This window comes from Cyclopterus lumpus, chromosome 21 (genome assembly GCF_009769545.1).
Source record: "Cyclopterus lumpus isolate fCycLum1 chromosome 21, fCycLum1.pri, whole genome shotgun sequence".
Classification (NCBI taxonomy): domain Eukaryota; kingdom Metazoa; phylum Chordata; class Actinopteri; order Perciformes; family Cyclopteridae; genus Cyclopterus; species Cyclopterus lumpus.
In genome coordinates, this window is record NC_046986.1 from 16,824,506 (window position 1) to 16,842,693 (window position 18,188).

General features: G+C 42.5%; 1 protein-coding gene across 1 annotated transcript in view; it reads left to right on the plus strand.

The window, feature by feature from the left end:
• Positions 1-18,188, plus strand: part of pard3bb (par-3 family cell polarity regulator beta b) — a 180,929-nt gene that overhangs the window by 79,897 nt on the left and 82,844 nt on the right. Inside the window, exons 14-17 of the mRNA XM_034561246.1 lie at positions 2,353-2,476; positions 7,493-7,598; positions 7,746-7,900; positions 10,560-10,604. Coding sequence (XP_034417137.1) covers positions 2,353-2,476; positions 7,493-7,598; positions 7,746-7,900; positions 10,560-10,604 — 430 coding nt within the window. The remainder of the gene's footprint in view (positions 1-2,352; positions 2,477-7,492; positions 7,599-7,745; positions 7,901-10,559; positions 10,605-18,188) is intronic.

The following is an 18,188-nucleotide window of genomic DNA, read 5'->3' on the forward strand; positions in this document are numbered from 1 at the left end:
TTCTACCAATAACCTATTTATATTCCATTGGTTTCATCTACAACCCACCCAGGTGGTTCTGCCAAGAACCTATTTATATTCATCTGGTACCCTAAAGGACCTGGGCTGAGGTGGTGCAGTGCAACCCGCAACAATCATGGTTCACAATCACAGTTTTTGGGAGTCAGGTTATGCACGTTCCCCTTAACACCTGTGCTTTAAAAAAATCGTTGAAGAACTTCTTCTTTCACAAAGGGTTCTTTGGATAAAAAGTGTTATTCTTCTTACAAAGGGCCCCTTAAAAAAAGCTTTCTTCGAAAAAGGTTCATTAGAGGAAAATGGTTCTGGTTAGAACCTCAGCCCTGAAGGAAGAAGCCGTTAAGAACCCTTATTTCTAAGAATGTAATTACTGTAACAGCCTTTCATTGACATTAATGAAAAAACTAGCAATGCCTTGCAGTGCAAAGCGGTTCAATAGCACTGCAAGCTGCAGCCTCTCTAAAAACTCTGCATTATTATCGCCATGAGGGCAGGATTTATTGCGAGTTTCAGGTAATTATGCCTATACTGAGCTTCTTTGTGCATTTAGTGGTGTGCTTAGGCTTGAAGGGCATCCCCTGTCAATAGCTTGATGGTGAAAGCTGTTAGCAACATCAAAGAGTTGCATCCATGTTTCTCTCTTTTTCTTAAGAGTGCAAAAGAATGGATAACAAGAGAGGAAGATAAAGGCAGATAGATAAGAGACTGTACCTTAAAAGCCTCGTGGGGCTTCAGTATTGATGCTTTTAACGTTTCAGAAGTGGACCACAGTACTTTTTTCCCCCCTCTGATCTTTTTTCTTCTTCTTTTTCTCCTTCATGTCCTTTGCTCTTTCGCTCACTCCGTTTTTCTTACTGTATTCATCCCCGGCCGGCTCGCTCTAATCTCTCACTTCAGGCAGCTGCTCTTTTCATTTAGTAACTATCCAAACACCCCGTTTATCTGTCATAAGTACGGCTCTACACAGATTCCATGGACATAATCTGAGACTGCTCTTCAACACCTGTATAGCACCTGTATATGTGAAGGCTTTCTAATGGACTGCTTTTCCTGTCTATTTCACACAATTGTGGATTGTTTTCCAGTGATTTATATCCCATTAAAGGCTATATTTACTATATTGTTTATTTAACAATTAACTTTGTTCAGCTGATTGATTAGATATAAGTTATTTAGATTGTTTTGTTGGACAGATAATACAGCTTTACATCGTTACACAGACAATATATCACACATGAATGTAAGCCATTCAGCTGAAGATTATTTGAAAACAACTAAACAGTTATGGGTTATGTATTGCACAAATGTTCCTGACATGTTTGACTGTATCTTCGTTTTTTTTAATGAGTTCTTTTAGTTTTAGATTAATCTATGTCACCGGCTAATGGGGCGTATGCTGCGAGACAGTGGGGGAGGGGAGGGGGGCCCACAGGACCTCTGACACATTGAAAAGTGATGCGTCCTGGCCTGGAATTGGGGAGAAGCCGGGCGGAAGGCAGGAGCTTGTGCTCGGTGGGGGGTCAAGAGAAAGATGACAAGGGGGATTTATTACTCGCACAGTACCGTTATGTCTTCTTTGTCACTTGAGTGCAGGGCGGAGTCTATCCACAGACGGGCAGATACAAAGAGAAACACTGAGTACACTGAAGCACACAGCCAGCATAGCATTCATTATGTATACATGTAAATGGATTTGTACTGTTTTCTACACACACACACACACACACACACACACACACACAGACAGACAGACAGACAGAATACAAATAAATGCAAATTAAATTCCTAAAAAGATAATACATGCACAAAGAGACCCATCAACGCATTATTACAGGGTCCTTGGAGGTGCTGGGTGTCAGAATGACTGTCATTGCCACACACACAGTAAGCAGTCTTAAAGACAGTTGCACAACCCGGTGGGCCGTGGGAAACGGGTTCCCCTCTTTCACCTTGATCCTGCACTGTCTTTTAAATGCCTCCCTTGTTCTTCTCTTTAATCTACCTCCTCGACATCTAATTGTGTTTGAATAGACTGCGACAAAGCCCTCACTCACTCCTCGTGCGCAGCACTCCATTTAAATGCAATCCACATACAAGACGAGTGCGTAAAAACACGAAAGGTTCAAACATGCATGGCAGGAACCTTCATTTTACCCAACTACCAACAACATTTCATCAAACATGTTTCTATGTTTGTATGACGTCAATTCAAGTGTTTAGAAAAATAATTGCAGCTGCTTTTACCTGCTTTTAAAAATGGGACCGTCGGTACGTGATCTGTCTTTATGAAATGCGTTTTGATTGCAGCTAGTGTTTGTGTCCTCCCTGCTTTAGGATCAGCACAGGGCGTCACCCAATCGCTCATTTGACAGCTCCTCTGGTCTGTTGGGGCCGGTGGGTCAAGTGAATGGCCCCGGTCAGCCCCCCCTGGTGAACAACAGCCTCTATGCATCTAACGGTGAGTGGCATTGTTTCTGGTCATCAGGTAGACGTCTCTCTCTCTCTCTCTCTCTCTCTCTCTCTCTCTCTATCTCGTCTCTCCTGGTCTGTGTATATCAACTCAAACATAGTATGTGATCATCATCATCATCATAGCATGCTTTTTAATGTCTTATGCTTTTTTTGTTATAAAAGCAATATGAATATGTGTGATATCTTATAACTATAATTATACAGTGCTATAAAAAGATTAAAACACATTATAATAATGCATTATGAGCATGGGCGTCAGAGAAAATGTTACCAGTCATTTTAATGAAAATCTCGAGCTAACTGAGTCAACAGTATTGTCAGCAATGAGTGAACCAAGACATCAATTGTTTCCTATTCTTTGTATTTAAAGGAAAGTATTGACAGCCTACTTTGTATTAAACACGGTCTCCCTATCTACACTGACAATTATTTTCTTATTTTAAAGAGAATGGTCCTTTGTCATGCATTGATTTGAGCCTTGGTGATGAGCTTTTGGAGAAGTGCTGCCATATGCACAAACCTTTTCTACTCAACAAAGATATATCACTAACACGTACCTGCATTTGAGGCAGTGGTAGAGATGGCCAGACTTAACGCACGCACACGCACACGCACACACACACACACACACACACACACATGTTAAAGTGTAGAAAAGCTTCACAGACACATTTTTCCCCCATAAAACCATTCCCGAATTGTTCAAAAACTGGAAGTTGAATCCAGTTGATTCTGACCCGGTTCCATCTCTGATTTAATCTGGACATGATTATTTTTTCTATTATTATGTTTTTCTGTGGGGGCAAAGGGGTTTGCCATTGAAGTGGCATCAAAGGTTGGCATATAATTTGCAATAAGTTCAGTAAAGCACTGAATAAGTTTCATTAATCAGGAAAAACAAACAATATCTGCAAGATAAAACAAACTAAAAACAAACACAAACAAAACAGATATGATTGCTATCTACACCTTAATTAGAGACTATATTGCCCCTATTTTCCCTTTCATTTCTCTCTTCAGCGCTCTCTCTCCCTACTTTTCTCTCATCTTTCTCAAGGTTGGTTAGTTATTGCTTGGTTTGGCCTGTTATGAAGAGTTATTTTTGTTCCTGCTTCATGTCGCTCTTTCTCGATTACTCAAGCTGTTCTCACTCCTATATCATCTGTATGTGCTTGTGTGTGTGTGTGTGTGTGTGTGTGTGTGTGTGTGAGAGTGAGTGTGTTGGTTCACAGATTGTTGGCCAGTATCAAACCGTGTTGTTTTTGTGTGTTTACTCTGAATCTGGTAAACAGGTCTGACCTTGAATACATTTTGCTGTTCAAATTCACCTCGGCCACTGTGTGATTTACATACACACATTTGTGTGTGTGTGTGTGTGTCGTACAGTAAGCACATTTCTCAGGCTCTGTGAGTTGTTGCGGTGCGGATGTTATCGGTTTGTGCACTTGCCAGTATTTTATTCTCCTAATGAACTATTTCACACAGTGAATCTATTTTATTTGGCACTGAAGTCCAAATGAAAATGAAGAAATTATTTTCTTGCACCGATGTGTGCTTTTGCAGAAGAATAAATTGAGTTTAATGATTTCCTACAATATGTATTTATGCAGATGTGCTATTTTTGCATTTATAGATCAACCTCTTTATCTCTTATCCATTGCTGCATCTCATTCTGTCTGCCGCCGTGATTCTTCCCCTCTCTCACTTTTCCTTTGCTAAGCTCTTTGTCTCTTTGTATTCCCCTCCCTCTGTCTCTGGAGAGTTCATCTGTTCGATGGGCTGAACACAAATAAAATACAGTTTTAGTCTAGCTTCAAATATTATTCCATCTCCCCCAATTTTTTCAATGAAGCACATTGCTTTTGTGTTGGAAAACCAAAGTGTCCTCATTTAATAAGAGTGATATGTATTTGCAATAAAGGAGCACAGGTTTTACACATCAAAGCACTACTTGTAAAAACACTTGTATAATGTCTTTGTACCATGATGATGTCAACAGGGTAATATCCGCTTGAGCTGGGAGACTACTTAATGTTATATGTTACAAACTTGAGATGTAGAGTTTGAAAGACATTTACCAGGAACAAGTGAAAGTGAGGATACACATCAATTTGCATTATGGGACATGTAGGATTTAGTGTTTTTGGAGCTTGACCCAGTGAAGGGAACAAAACTCTGGATATCCAATTCACCAAACATTGGTGAGGTTCAGGCAACACAACAACTTGGTTAAGATTAGAAGGGAACAAACAATAATATAACATTGTAAGGTAAGTAGCGTAAATAAATACCAATAATACTCTCCTTAGCAGACTTTCATACGTACTGTGACATAACAAGCGTAAAGCCAGCATTTCCTTTTGGTTTCACACAGAGCAGCCGGGTGAAGGTCTTGTGTATGTTTGACCCGTTCACCATCCCTCGCACTGCCCTTAACGCCGGCCGCTCAGTTTACTGATTCTCTCTTCTGCACGTTGACTGAATGCAAGAACATCGTCCTTCAACGTATTTACAGAAAAGTGTCAACATATTTTCCAGGCTGCTGTTCTTCGATTTAGGCCCTTCCTTTTTTTAAATCTCTGTTACAAGTCCTCAAATTTTAAAAACACTAAATGATGTACAGTAGTGATGAGATATAGAAAATCACGTTGTATCTGCTAAGAATCCTGTGGTCGTACATGAGTCAATACATTAAACATCAATCCATCCAAAATAATGATTGGTTTCAGTGTAGAAGGGAGGATTAAAAGTCACAGGCAGTTCATTATTCTGTCTTGGACTGTTGATGCAAGATTACTCCTTCGCAATTGAACTTGACTCTGAAGAGAACGTTGAATCACCTTTTAATAACACATGCCTTTGTTTATAAGATTTAATTAAGTAAAAGGAATCTTCCTAAGCCCTGGGATTTATGTGTGTTGACACACTGGCTTCCCCACCGAGAGGAACGGCATCGTATGGAGGAGGCGGGGCTAAGAGAGAAAGAGGATTGTCGACGATTACAGATGGAAGGAGGAAAAAGTTTGCAAAAAAAGAAGAATTCATATATCTGCTATTGGAGCAAACTGCTATTGATCTACTATCCGCACAACAAATGCCTTTTTCACTTCAAAGAGTGGGAATCAGTGAGAACAGATTTGTGTGTGTGTGAGAGAGAGAGAGAGAGTGAGGTGAAAGAAGAATGTGTTTTTGACAGTTCCGCTGATTAAGGTGCCTGCAGTGAGGAGGAGGGAGGAAGTTTAGAAAGGAAAAAAAGGCTGGAAACTGAGTGGGAGATAAAATGATTTATGGGAGATCTGAAGGGAGAGATAAATGACAGCCAAAATATCAGATTGCAAGAATGAGACCAGAAGAAAAATAAAGCAGGTGATTAGTGTAGAGAGAGCGAGGGGAGGAGAGAGAGCGAGATAGAGATGAGAGGAAGCGATATCTTCAGACGGGGCTGTTTTCCTCTCCAGCTCCAGCATCTTCACTTTCAGTCGCACGTGCGGGATGCGAGAGCTCATGAAGGACACACTGCTTGTGCAGCATGTGTTGTGTGGCAGCTATGCACTCTAGAAGTGATGACTGTATGCAAATCGTGCTCGGGTGGATTGTGTGTCTGCCTATCAGGTTGTCATAGACTCGTTTATCAAGCAGACGCAGCCATATCTCTGAGCTACATCTGCAGCTACGTCTGCACGCGCAGAGCTGCTGCCTTCTGCTGTGTGCCTTTCTTTTCTTTTGATCCTCTTTCTGCTTTTAATCCGACTGCTTATCTTTCTGTCCATCTCACGCTATCGTTCTTTAGTTTTTGTCCTCAAGACCTTTTGTAGTCGAGGTTTAACCCACTTTTTAAACACATCCTTACTCCGTCTTTCTTCCTCCACAATGCTCCGTCTCAAACATCATGCGGAGGCCCTGTGAAACGCTCCAGCAGACACTTTGGTTTGTAAGAGCGCTGGCCAACTGTTTTCAGATGGGCCAGCATGGCTCTATCTTAGCTCACGGCTCGCCTGTTCAACCCCCCGGAGTGTATCTGAGCTGTCGTCGACTGACACGGTTTCCAGGTTACATGTAACAGTAGAAAGACAGCAAATTATTACCCTTTTTCTGACATTTGTACCCTGTTCTCTTTGACTTTGCGCAATGAGATATTCGATACTATGTGACGAGAGTCGATACTTTAATATGAAGTTGATGCCAACATTCTGAAAATGCGATTGTACTTGTTTTTCTACGATTACAAAAAAAACCAAAAGACGCCGTTAATCCATCCAGATGCTACATTGTGAACAACAAATCTCTGTTGATTATTTTTCAGGCGTTTATTGCCTTTTTTTTATTGTGATGAGGAGGGGAATGCAGCAAATGTGTGAATGACATGAATTGTAGACTTTCTGTTCGGGGCACATGCGCCCATATGGCTCCACTCTGCTCGTCAGCACAGTTGACGTTAGCGGTTGCATTGAGTTTCATTATGTTCAGGCTCTATTCTTTATAAATGAGTATTGGGCATTGGTAAATTATATTATTGTCCTGAAGTGTTTAATTGTAATTTTGTAAAAATGTATAAATACGAGAGCTCGTTTGAAGGAGATGTTTCCACTGTAAGATACAATACATAATGAAGAGGGAATTAAATAACTCTCCAAGTAGTTTAGCTTTTTACCATGGTAACTCGACATAACAATGCCAGACAGCAAAGACAGAGAAGTTCTCCTCACCTGAAAAAAAGTAAGAGTCATGCACTAAATACGCTCATCAGAGTCTCGCACGATTGCGAAGGAAGAGAATTGCACTGTATTGTGTGTTCAAAATATGTTTTGCATATGAATGGACAGTGGGGAAATGGGTTTTGCCGTCGGAGAAATATAATTATTTATTGTCACCAAAATTAATTCAAGCAAATCACAGCTGCTGCGGTCCAGAAAGGACGACCGGAGTTATTAAAAATGTTCCCGTTTTACTGCATCACGTCACCATCAACCTCAATGCAGACTTGTGTTGTTCTGCTTTTCAGCCACCGATGGGAGTTATTCTTACATGGACGAGGACGAGGAGGACGAGCTGTATGGACATGAAACAGAGTTCAGCGGCTGCACCCAACACTCCTATCTACAGGACAGGTGTGTGGTTGTGCATGTGCTCTATTATGTGCCTTACATATAAGTGACGCGCAAGTATGAATTATGAACCAGAACAAATGATACGTGTGGAAGAAGAAGCTTTAAGTCAGGGCGATGCAAAATTAAACAGATAACTGTTTGTTTCAGAGAAAACCGCCACGCCTCGAGCCCGGCCCAGCCCCAGTGTCCTCCGCAGAACCAGAACCAGAACCAGAGCCAGAACCAGAGCCAGCGGCAGTTCCAGCACGTAAAGGCCTCGAAGAGCATGGACCTGGGTACGACTCAGAACCAGCAGCACACTGGTGGGGAGACTTTTCTGTTCATCCGCTCCGCATGGTAGCTGCATGCATCTTTTAAACAGCCGCGCTGATGCACCAACGGCATGCTCCCCGAAGCCCCATGCAGGCTGACACCCCTGCAGTCGCGTAAAACCACACACACACACACACACACACACTGAAAGTGCAGAGGCAGTCGATTGATTCTCTGCGACTACACTGCCGCTCAAGTGGTGAAGGAGACTGATTTCACTGTAGAAAAAAATTTTTTTTTACATCGACAGTTACCCAACATCTCCTCCCTCTCTTTCCAAATCAAGTCTAAATGTCAATTAGAATGGGTTACCATTTGTGGAGGATTCTAATTCAAATGTAATGTTGGCCTATTAATTACTGCAAAAAAAGCACCAAACAAAAGACAGAAAGACTACTACTTTTTTTACCATTGCCATTCAGCTTTCCACAAACCGCTTTGTCACCTGTTGCTCTCTGATTACTGATGTTCTGATGCGAGGGCTCAGTGACATTTCAGTGATTGTTTAAAAGTAAACATAATAAATATGTGTAGTATACGTGTAGTATGTCCGTGCTAATGCATACATTTGTTTAATATCAAAGTGGATGGCGTAGCACAACAAAAGCGTATTGTTTCAAATGTCACTTCCCTCACTTCTCCTCCTCAAGCTGGTTCCACCGCCAGCCCAACGCACGCGTGTGTATGTGTGTGTACGTGTGTGTACGTGTGTGTGTACATGTGTGTACGTGCGTGAGAGAGAAAATTAGACAAAAGAGCTGGAGACTAGCTGGAGACTAGCTGAATAGCACCGACAGCCATGAATAGAAGAGTGATTTTCTATGCTGTACATCATCCCTTTTGTGTTTTACACACTTGATCTTTACTAAATGTGTGACAAACAAATTAGGATTTAATTCATGATTACTCGAATGGCATGGTGTGTTTTCATTTACAGACCATCAAGCAGCAGTACAATCCGCTTAGTAACAAGTGTCTCTCTCGCTTTCGTTTGTTTTTCACCGACAGTAGAGCAAGAAGATTTATCGACGGTTAACACGCTGTTTTTATATCCAGTAATAGTTTTGTTTTGAGGGAAGGTCCTGAGATCCCTTTGGACTAGCCTGGAATCCCTCTGCTGTGCCTCTGTCAGCTCAACGTTCAGGGGAAGTCGAGAATGCTGGAAGCTAAAGAAAGAAATGTACACCTGGCTGAAAAAAAAGTACCAAAAACTAGCTCATTTTGATTTTACTTTCATTATGAAGGTTCAATCCAAAAACCTTCTCGCTCCGCGGGCCTTTTCTGAATGCTGTTTGTCCATTAGTCCAAAGTGTGTGTTGTGTTTGTGTTTGAAAGTGTTTTTCAAAAAAAAAGAAGAGAAAGAAAGAACGCAATGTCAGCATTTAATTTGTGGGCCAATTACTTCATTTCATTTTTATTTAATTAGTCCTGATTTCATTTCCAGCCCAATTAAGCATTTAAGAATAACTTGATTGGTTCAAGATTATGAACTCCCTCTCTGGTTCTTCTCGCTGTATCCATCTTCGTCTCTTTCTTTCTTTTCTCTCCTCCTTCTTCTCTGTGTTTCTCTCCGTCTCTAGGTTTTTCTTTCATGTTTTTTTTATTCAGGTTCGTTCACAGCAAACGTGAACAGAACAGCCTCAGCTCTCTAACTCAGTTTGGGAAAAAGCTCTGTTGGTTTCATTTGATTTAATAAGAATGAATTACGTGTTAGCAATTACATTAGTTCAAACTTAATTTCTATGAAAAAGTGACAGCCTGAGAGTGTGTGTAGCCTAATATCATGCCTCCGTGTGCATCACACACGTGGCATCTGCTGATCTGCTAACATTAGCATACACGCGCACACACACACAAACACACACGCACACACACACACACACACACGCACGTAGCTTGAATTACACTCACGGCTTGGTTTTCATTATACAAGTATTTGCTGGGAGAAGCCACGTTACTGCTTGGTTTTTGTGGTCTGAATGTGTGTTTGTGTGTGTGTGTGTGTGTGTGTGTGTGTGTGTAGTTGAGTGCTACCACTCCATGTGCTTCTTGTTGGCATTGGTGCGCTTTGTGGTTCTAGGAAGCAGGGGGGAGAAAAAGCAAAAGAGAGACTGGAGGAGAGGCAGAAAGTGAAAGGAGGATTAAAAAGGAGCAATGATGGTGAGAGCAGTGATCAAAGCTGGGAAAGAGTGAGGAGAATGCCGCTGGACGAAATCGGTGTAACTGGAGGACAAATGAAAACATTGAGAGGAGAAGTGAGGGTAAAGGGCAGAAGGTGAAAGGGATAGATGGAGTGGCTAAAAGAGAGGAAGGGAGGGGGGGAATGACGAATGAAGTGAGAGAGACAGGAGGAAGGGAAATGACTTCAGTAGCAGTGAATCTGACTTAACATCATGGGCGGAAAGAGCAGCCACCACAACATCTCGTAAAACAAGACGGAAAGAATAACAGAGGACGATCGGGGGAGGAGGAGAGGCTGAGAAGAAGGCAAGAGGGAGGATCAAATGTCAGAGAGATAAGGAACACGTGGACAGCAGTTTGACGTGTGCACATTTCAACAGTCGCAGACGCAGAAGTCTTAAGAGAAGGGCCGCAATGGAAAGTGTGAGAGTGTAGTAGACGTATCAACATGTGTTCCTTTTGTTTCAGTGGCAGACGAGAGCAACGTCGCATCCCAGGCCGGAAACTTTGCAGGTGAGGCAACACACACACACACACACACACACACACACACACACACACACACACACACACACACAAATCGCTGCCTAAAGCAAAAGGTCTTATCCAGAGACGAGAAAAGGATGATAAAGAGCAAAAGAAAAGATGCAAAGTACCAGACCAAAAAAAAGAAATGGAACAGTAAGGAACAGAAATAATGACAGTGGTTGGACTGAAGTAAGGAAAGAGTGTACACTTTCACACAGCCACACTGGATAACGTGTGAATAGAGGCTTTAGTGCACACTTAAGTGCGCTGAATGAATAGCACTGGCCCCATTACAATACAATTAGAAGCGCATACACAGAATACAGTATGTATACGCGCACACACACACACACACTCACACACATATGCATTCTGGAATATTAAAGAAAAAAGGGACTTCTTTATCTTTTCCACAAAAGAAATCTGTGAGCAATCAAAACAACCTCTGCTGGTTCTCTGTCTCCCCCCATCATCATCACTGTTTGAAGTCACTCCATTATTTACCATGTTGCCTCCTTTCCCCCCCTCTCCAGTTGCATTTACATTTCCTCCCGCGTCCCGCCTCGTCTGTTTCCCATGCACTTGACTCCTCTGTTCCTCCTTATAGAAATATCCCCTTAATTATCTGGAAGTGCAAATGAAAGTAGGATTTGCAGAAAGCCTGGAGAGAGAGTAGAGAAGGGCGAGACCGCGGCAACTCACTCAAAGACACACATGGACGAGCTCGTCCTCGAGGGTACGAGAGAGAAAGGAATTAGAATGAGAGAGGACACTCTCATCTGAAAGGAAAAGACACGGAGATGACTTCAGTAGCAGAGATGCCTTAAAACATCTTAGACTGCACACACTTGTTTTTGTGTCAAACTTTTATTTTTCACTTTGCCTTCACGTCCCCTTATTTCATTTGGAGCTCCTTTGAACGTAAGAGCACTCAACCTCATTCCAGACCTTCTGCCACTTTATTGTTGCCAATCAGTCTGCTGAACACGGTGGTATTGACTTCTATGTACTCGGTCCATAAGCATTCTAAAGGGAGCAGGACAGGTGACATAAGGAGCGTAAAAGACAAGATAAGGACAGAATGAAGGCGAAGAGTTTACACACAAACGCCTTTTATCTCCTAACAGCTGAAAAGACGGGATGGAGGGGACACATATCTTTTCCTTTTGAGTTTTCGGGTTCCTCATCTGGGCTTTGTAGCTTAAGTGTAACTGTACTCCAAGAAGACAGTGTTTAAATAAGAGGTGTAAGAAAAGAAGGCAGGGGAACATCTCGCACAGGAAAAGAGGATGAGGACTTCAGAGGGACTGAAATGGTAAACATGGACAGGTGAGGTTTGTGGGAAGAAAACAACAAACATTGTACAACTCTAATGTCATCGATTATGTTGCATATTCCCATTAGTTCCCCAAACAAAGCTTTTGATTGTCAGCAAACTGAATCCTGTTGTTGTTGTTATGTAGATTGTATTAACTCTGTCGAGGTTTGCGTGGCTCTGTTCGCTGTCTTTCACTGGAAGACCCTGAACAGCTGTGAATTGCTTACAGTTGTAAAATGAAATATCTCACATCGTCAATGACGTTCCCTTCGAAATTCTGGAGAGCACATTTTTTCTCATGGACAGAACGGAGTGAATGAAATAATGCAAGCTTGGGAAATGCGCCTGGTAATTTGAGATGAACAGGACGGCAAAGGTATGAAGCAAAGCCAGATGAACCCGTTAAAGGACCCCGGGGCAAACGCTGGAATCTCATACAGGAACAATCAACATGGCAAAATCTGACCAAGAGCATTCTAGTTTGAGCTGTGTTGTCCACATTGATCTGCCTGTTGAACGTCTCGTGTTTCAGGGCCTGTATTATTTGATTTCCAGACGTGTTTCCCCTGTACCTGTTGCTTGTCCTGTTTTACAAGGCCACAAAGCCCGGAGGGCTGTTAAAGAGAGTGTGTGCCTGGCACGAGTGAGAGTTCTTTCCAACCCACTTTCCTCCACTCTGATGTATTTTTTATACCTGATAACTCCGCACTGAGACGACAGACAGCTGCACAGACTTGTGTGAGTTAGGGGCGGGGCCCTGGCAAGTGAGGAGCTTTGAGACAATGACTTCTGGGAAATCTTTTTTTTTTTTTACTTTTAGCAATGGTCTTTCCCTACACACCCCCAAGAAACCACTGGGCGACTCCACCACACCACACCACACATACACACACACACACACACACGCACACACACACACACATGGAACTATTACCGTTAGGGTAATGTTATGGTAATGGAAAGTCTCCATCCTGTGGAAAATGTGAAACTTGGAAGATTTCTTATTATATTATAATTTTTTGCAGAATCTGAGATGCAAAGTGACCAAAATGGGAGACCATTTTATATAGTTTGTGTATGTGTGTGCGTGCGTGTGTGGAAATCCTCTCTGAAAGTGAGTCGGTTTGTGTGACTGAGTGTGTTTTTGTGACTAAATGCATTTCCCGAGTGCGGAGGCTGCAGCTGAGCGAATTTTTGAAACTCCCTTCAGTAATCTAACGAAAAGGAAATATACTTGTCACTCACGTAGTGTATAAATACTTACACATAATAAGCAGTGTGTGTGTGTGTGTGTGTGTGTGTGTGTGTGTGTGTGTGTGTGTGTGTGTCTTTGTGGTCGTACAGGCCTGACGTCTTTGTGGTGGCACAGAGAAACCGGAGATCAAACATTCCAGTAATGAATCAAATCAGCTGTGGAAGAAGAAACACATGAAATACAGTTACAGTGACAGAAGAGATGCTTCAAGATAAATTCTACAAATAAATAAGACGTCGTTGAATTCCCCGTCATAACATTCAGTGTACTTATACGTGTCATTGTGGATAAGAGAATATGTATCCGTATGGTTCTTGAGCGTCGACTCAAGCCGCTTTAAAGAGGACGGTACTGCTGACGGGACATACAACTTACGGTTTCAGCTGCGTTTCTTCCACAGTGTTTTCCTTTGGCGACGGGGAACTGCCCATGTGTGTGTGTGTGTGTGTGTGTGTGTATGTGTGTGTGTTTCTTTGTGAAAATAAACGGTGAGTAATGCGTATCCACAGGAATGATGAAAAGCATTTCGGAGGACAGGGAGAAAGTGAAGATCTGTGTGTGTGTGTGTGTGTGTGTGTGTGTGTGAGATAATTATTTCTCTATGCTTGTCAGGACACGCTCCCATGCACAAGCACAAATACACACAACCAAGTAATTTTTTTGTGCAGTAAACTGGTAATTTGAAAATACTCAACAGTGAACATTCTTGTCTGTTCCTGTTTAAGTTTGTATATGTTTGTATTGCTGTATTGTGGTTCCTCCAACCCACCAACTCTCTCTCTCTCTCTGTCAGTCTCTTGCTCTCTTGCTCACTCTTCTCTCTCTCACTCTGTCTTGCCAACGCCATTCAGGCTTAGAGGCTGACAAACAGGCTGAGGAGCTTAGAACGAGCAGCATTTCTCTGAAAGTGTGTGTGTGTGTGTGTGTGTGTGTGTGCGTGCGCGTGTGTATGCGTGCGCGTGCATGCGGCTGGGGGGAAGGGGGGGAGGGGTGTGATGCTGAGGCAGGCTGTACATTGTCTGAATCTCTCCCTCGTGGAACTTTGACTACGACAGTCACACACTGACAAGACTCTGCCAAAACGGTGTCTTTAGAGAGCCACATCTCTCTCTCTCTCTCTCTCTCTCTCTCGCTCTCTCTAGGATTGTCTCTTCATCTCTCTCACTTTATCCCCCCCTTTTCATTGTTGTCCGCTGTCTCTGGCTCTTGCAGACTCTGTTGTGGATTTAACCTAAAACAACCTTTTTAGGCTGATGTGGATTGATAGATTCATTTGTCTCTGGAGTCTGCGTGGCTTTGTGCATGTGTACTCGACGTGCACACGTTAGCTCTTTACAACACATAATTCAAACAGCAGAACTGAGCGATCCCTGCGTCTCCATCCTTTCTGCCTTTACACTTCACTGAGTGTGAATGTGTGTGTGCTTGATCTTGAATACCTTTAGCTGGCGCATGTGTTTTTCCGTACGCTGTCAGATGTGTTTAGCGCACACTGTTGTTTCATTGTCTTTGTGTGTACTCTTGGCTGCCTCTCTTGTATATGGAACGCCCTTTGACCCCTCTCCATCTCCCGCAGTAAGCCAATAAAGGTGAGCAGTAATCAGGAGATGGTCAGCGCTGTCGTTTCTCGCTGGTACAGCCATTCGTCTCCATCAGGCTGCGGACACTGATCACTGACATGTACTGAACTGTACATTGTATGATGTATGAGAGAGACACACAAAAACGAAGAGAAAGCCATTTGTTTCTGTCCCGGACTAATCAGTTAAATTCCCTTTGATGGATTCATTCTAGAAGAGTTGTGTTGTTTGTGGAAGAATGTGTGTGTTTGCTTGCTTGTTTGTCTCTTGTAACTGTAGCACATATCTCAAGATACAGGACACTGCGTGTACTTTAGCTCTTTGTTGTTAAAGGAAATACAGTAGGTGGCGGTCGGCACGCCCCTGGTTTAGAGAAACAGACCGGTGTAAGTGGAAAGCAATTTACTTGCCGTGGACGTGTGGGCAGCAGCAGAACACATTCTAGCCACCTAAAAGAAAAGCTCACCTAAAAAAACAATCAATATCCATTTAAGTGTACACTGTATTTAGACGATTTCCATCTCTTTATCTGTCAGACAGCTCTTTACGAACTAAGTACCGCATACAACCAAAGTGCGACATCCGGAATCTTCAGCTTGCAGATGAAACTAAATAGACACTCATGTGGGTTTACAGCAAGACAACCATAATAATTGTGGGGTTAATAAGTCTGATTTTATTTCCCACCAACACTTTGGGTACATTTGCGTGTCAGTTGAGCAGTGACATTGAATCAGTCGCTCATACGTGAGAATATCAATGCAGTGCTTAGAATACCGGGTGAAGATGCATGATCTTGCACAAAAATATAGAAAGGACACATTGACTACTGTTGGGAGTCGGAACCGGTGCATCGTTATCGGGATATTTGCATTATATTTACTTGGTATTTATTTGATGTTGTTGCTGTTACACCTTAAACCTCAGTGGAAGCAAGTAGATACCCAAATGGGCCTGAGGATGAGGTCACATGACTTCACAGTGTATGATGCCTGTTCAATTATTATGGAGCCCTGTGGGATAGCAACACCTAATTTCATCGGCTTGGAGATTGAAGCACATCACACACACACACACACACACACACACACACACACACACACATATATAATATGCAAGAAACTGTTGCTTACAGGACAGATCTTCCCTCCACAGCCTCGGATGTGTCACTGCAGATGCAAACAGACTCTCACCAATGCACACAGTTTACTTCATGTGGATGCACATTAGTTGAGTAATTCACTTAATGTTATGTCAATGTCCTGAAAAACACTCACTGATTGCATAAAAAAGAAGAACGGTTCCAAAATTCTGTTTTCTTTCACTCACTGTATATCCTGCTGTAGCGAATTGGAGAGGGAAGTAGTGTGACTGCGTTTATTTATTTCTTCCTCAAACTCCGTGTTGGAGCGCGAGGGAACGACCACTGATGGGACGGTGAGGGAAGCCAAATTCTCTCCTCGCTGAAAAACAAAAAACAAAGGTCTGGGTGTGTATGATGTAGAAATAGAAAGCAGAAATTGAGTTGCATCTCCTTGTGAGAGCCTCTAAAGTGTGCTTTGGTGGACTAGAAAGAAGTTGGTGCTGTTGTCGAATCTGCTGGCTTTGTGGCTGCAGCCGGCTGCCAAGCCGCTCCTTGGTGTAATTTTGACTTTCAAAGTAGCCCATTGCCTTCCTGCCAACGAAATAGCCTTGGGATAGCTTGGCGTTTCTTTCTCTTTCTCTTTGTGTTTTGCATTTCATTTTATATTTCTTCTCTCTCTCTCTCTCTCTCTCTCTCTCTCTCTTTCGTTGTCATTCCCATCCTCTCTCCTTCACTCCCATTCTCAGTCTCTTTGTTTCTCTTTCTATAGCATCCTCTTACGGTGTCTGTTTTTCTCTGCCAACCCCCCACTCTTTCTCACCCGCTCCCTCAAACCACTTTTTTACTCTTGACTTGCTCGTCATCCTCTCTCTCTCTCTCTCTCTCTCTCCCCCCCTCTCTGTCTCTCTCTCTTTCTCCCCCTCTCTCTCTCTCTCCCTCCCTCTAAAAGCAGCTTAATTCTATCATCTTACAGTTGGACGGCAGTAATTACATTTATGACACAAATCCTGCTACTCACAGCAAAATACTGTGTGTTTGTGTGTCTGAGAGAGACCAAGTGTGTGTTTGAGTATGTGGATGCATGCTCATCACCCAGTGTGTGTGCTTGTACTTACATATCTGTGTGTGTGTGTGTGCGTGTGTGTGCGTGTGTATGCGTGTGTGTGTGTGTGCTGTTCATTTCCAGACTATTTATTTCGTCCTACTCCCCAGCTTTCTGCAAACAGACAGAGGTGTACATAAGTGTTCGCTCCTCTATGTTCGACGTCCGGATCGACTGCAACTGCCCTCAAACTTTGTGCAAAATTGAACCTTGAGCCTGCTTACGCTGAATTTGATTGACTAACATCACACGCATATTCCCATATGGAATGTATTAATCTACAGAAAGCAATGTGTGACTAAACACTGACAAATCTAAGCATGTCTTTTGAGCTTTAAGCAGGCCGGATTACCAATTTATTGTAACTGAAATAAGACCGTCAGAGGCTGGTTTAGCTCTGAGGTTGCCTCTGTTTTGAGAGTGTTGTTGGCAACTGCAAACATGTTGGCTTAAAGAGTCTTCTGATTAGAGTGTGAATAAAGGGAATAATACATCAAAAAGTCCTGGACAATTCATGTTGAGTTTTTCCCCGCTGGTGGCCTCGGTTCAAATGTTACTGGCAGCTCTAATCCACGGTCCTCCGAGTTGTCAAACAGTGGATCATCTATTCTTTACAATATGCACGCCAACAATATGCACGCCAATCTCAGCGTTTTTGCATGTCTATTTAAAAATGTTCTTCCTAAAGAAGCCTGATGTGCTCTTTGACCACGCATCCAATAATGTGTCAGCTGTATCTTGCTTCAGGCCGATGGCCACAGTCCTGTCATACTTCTGGAAGTTATTAAGTCGGTCACCAGTAGTCATAACAAATACAGATGCTTCCATGCAGATGCATTACATGTCATAATGAAGTTAGTAACACCCTATAAATGTGTGAAAATGCTTAGCAGACCCTGTTGACTTTGATTTATTTTCTTTTTTTTATCAATTTGGCTAAAAGAAAATCTAAAATATGTCTGTTACAGACAAGAATGCTCATTTGAAAGTAGAAAACTGCGGAGCCTTCGCTTCTGCAGATAACTCGCATTTGATTACGTTGCCTTCACATTTGACATGCTGTAGGAGGCAAGTGTCACGTCCATCAGCACCAGTGAGTATTTCACTGAAGGCACAAAGAAACCCTGCTCCTCCTGTTTTTCTTTCTTAATCTTTTGGCGTACAGAAAGTTTACACTTACGATTGCAAAGTAGTGTGATTTACAGCTTGTGCTACTTCCAAGAATCTGTT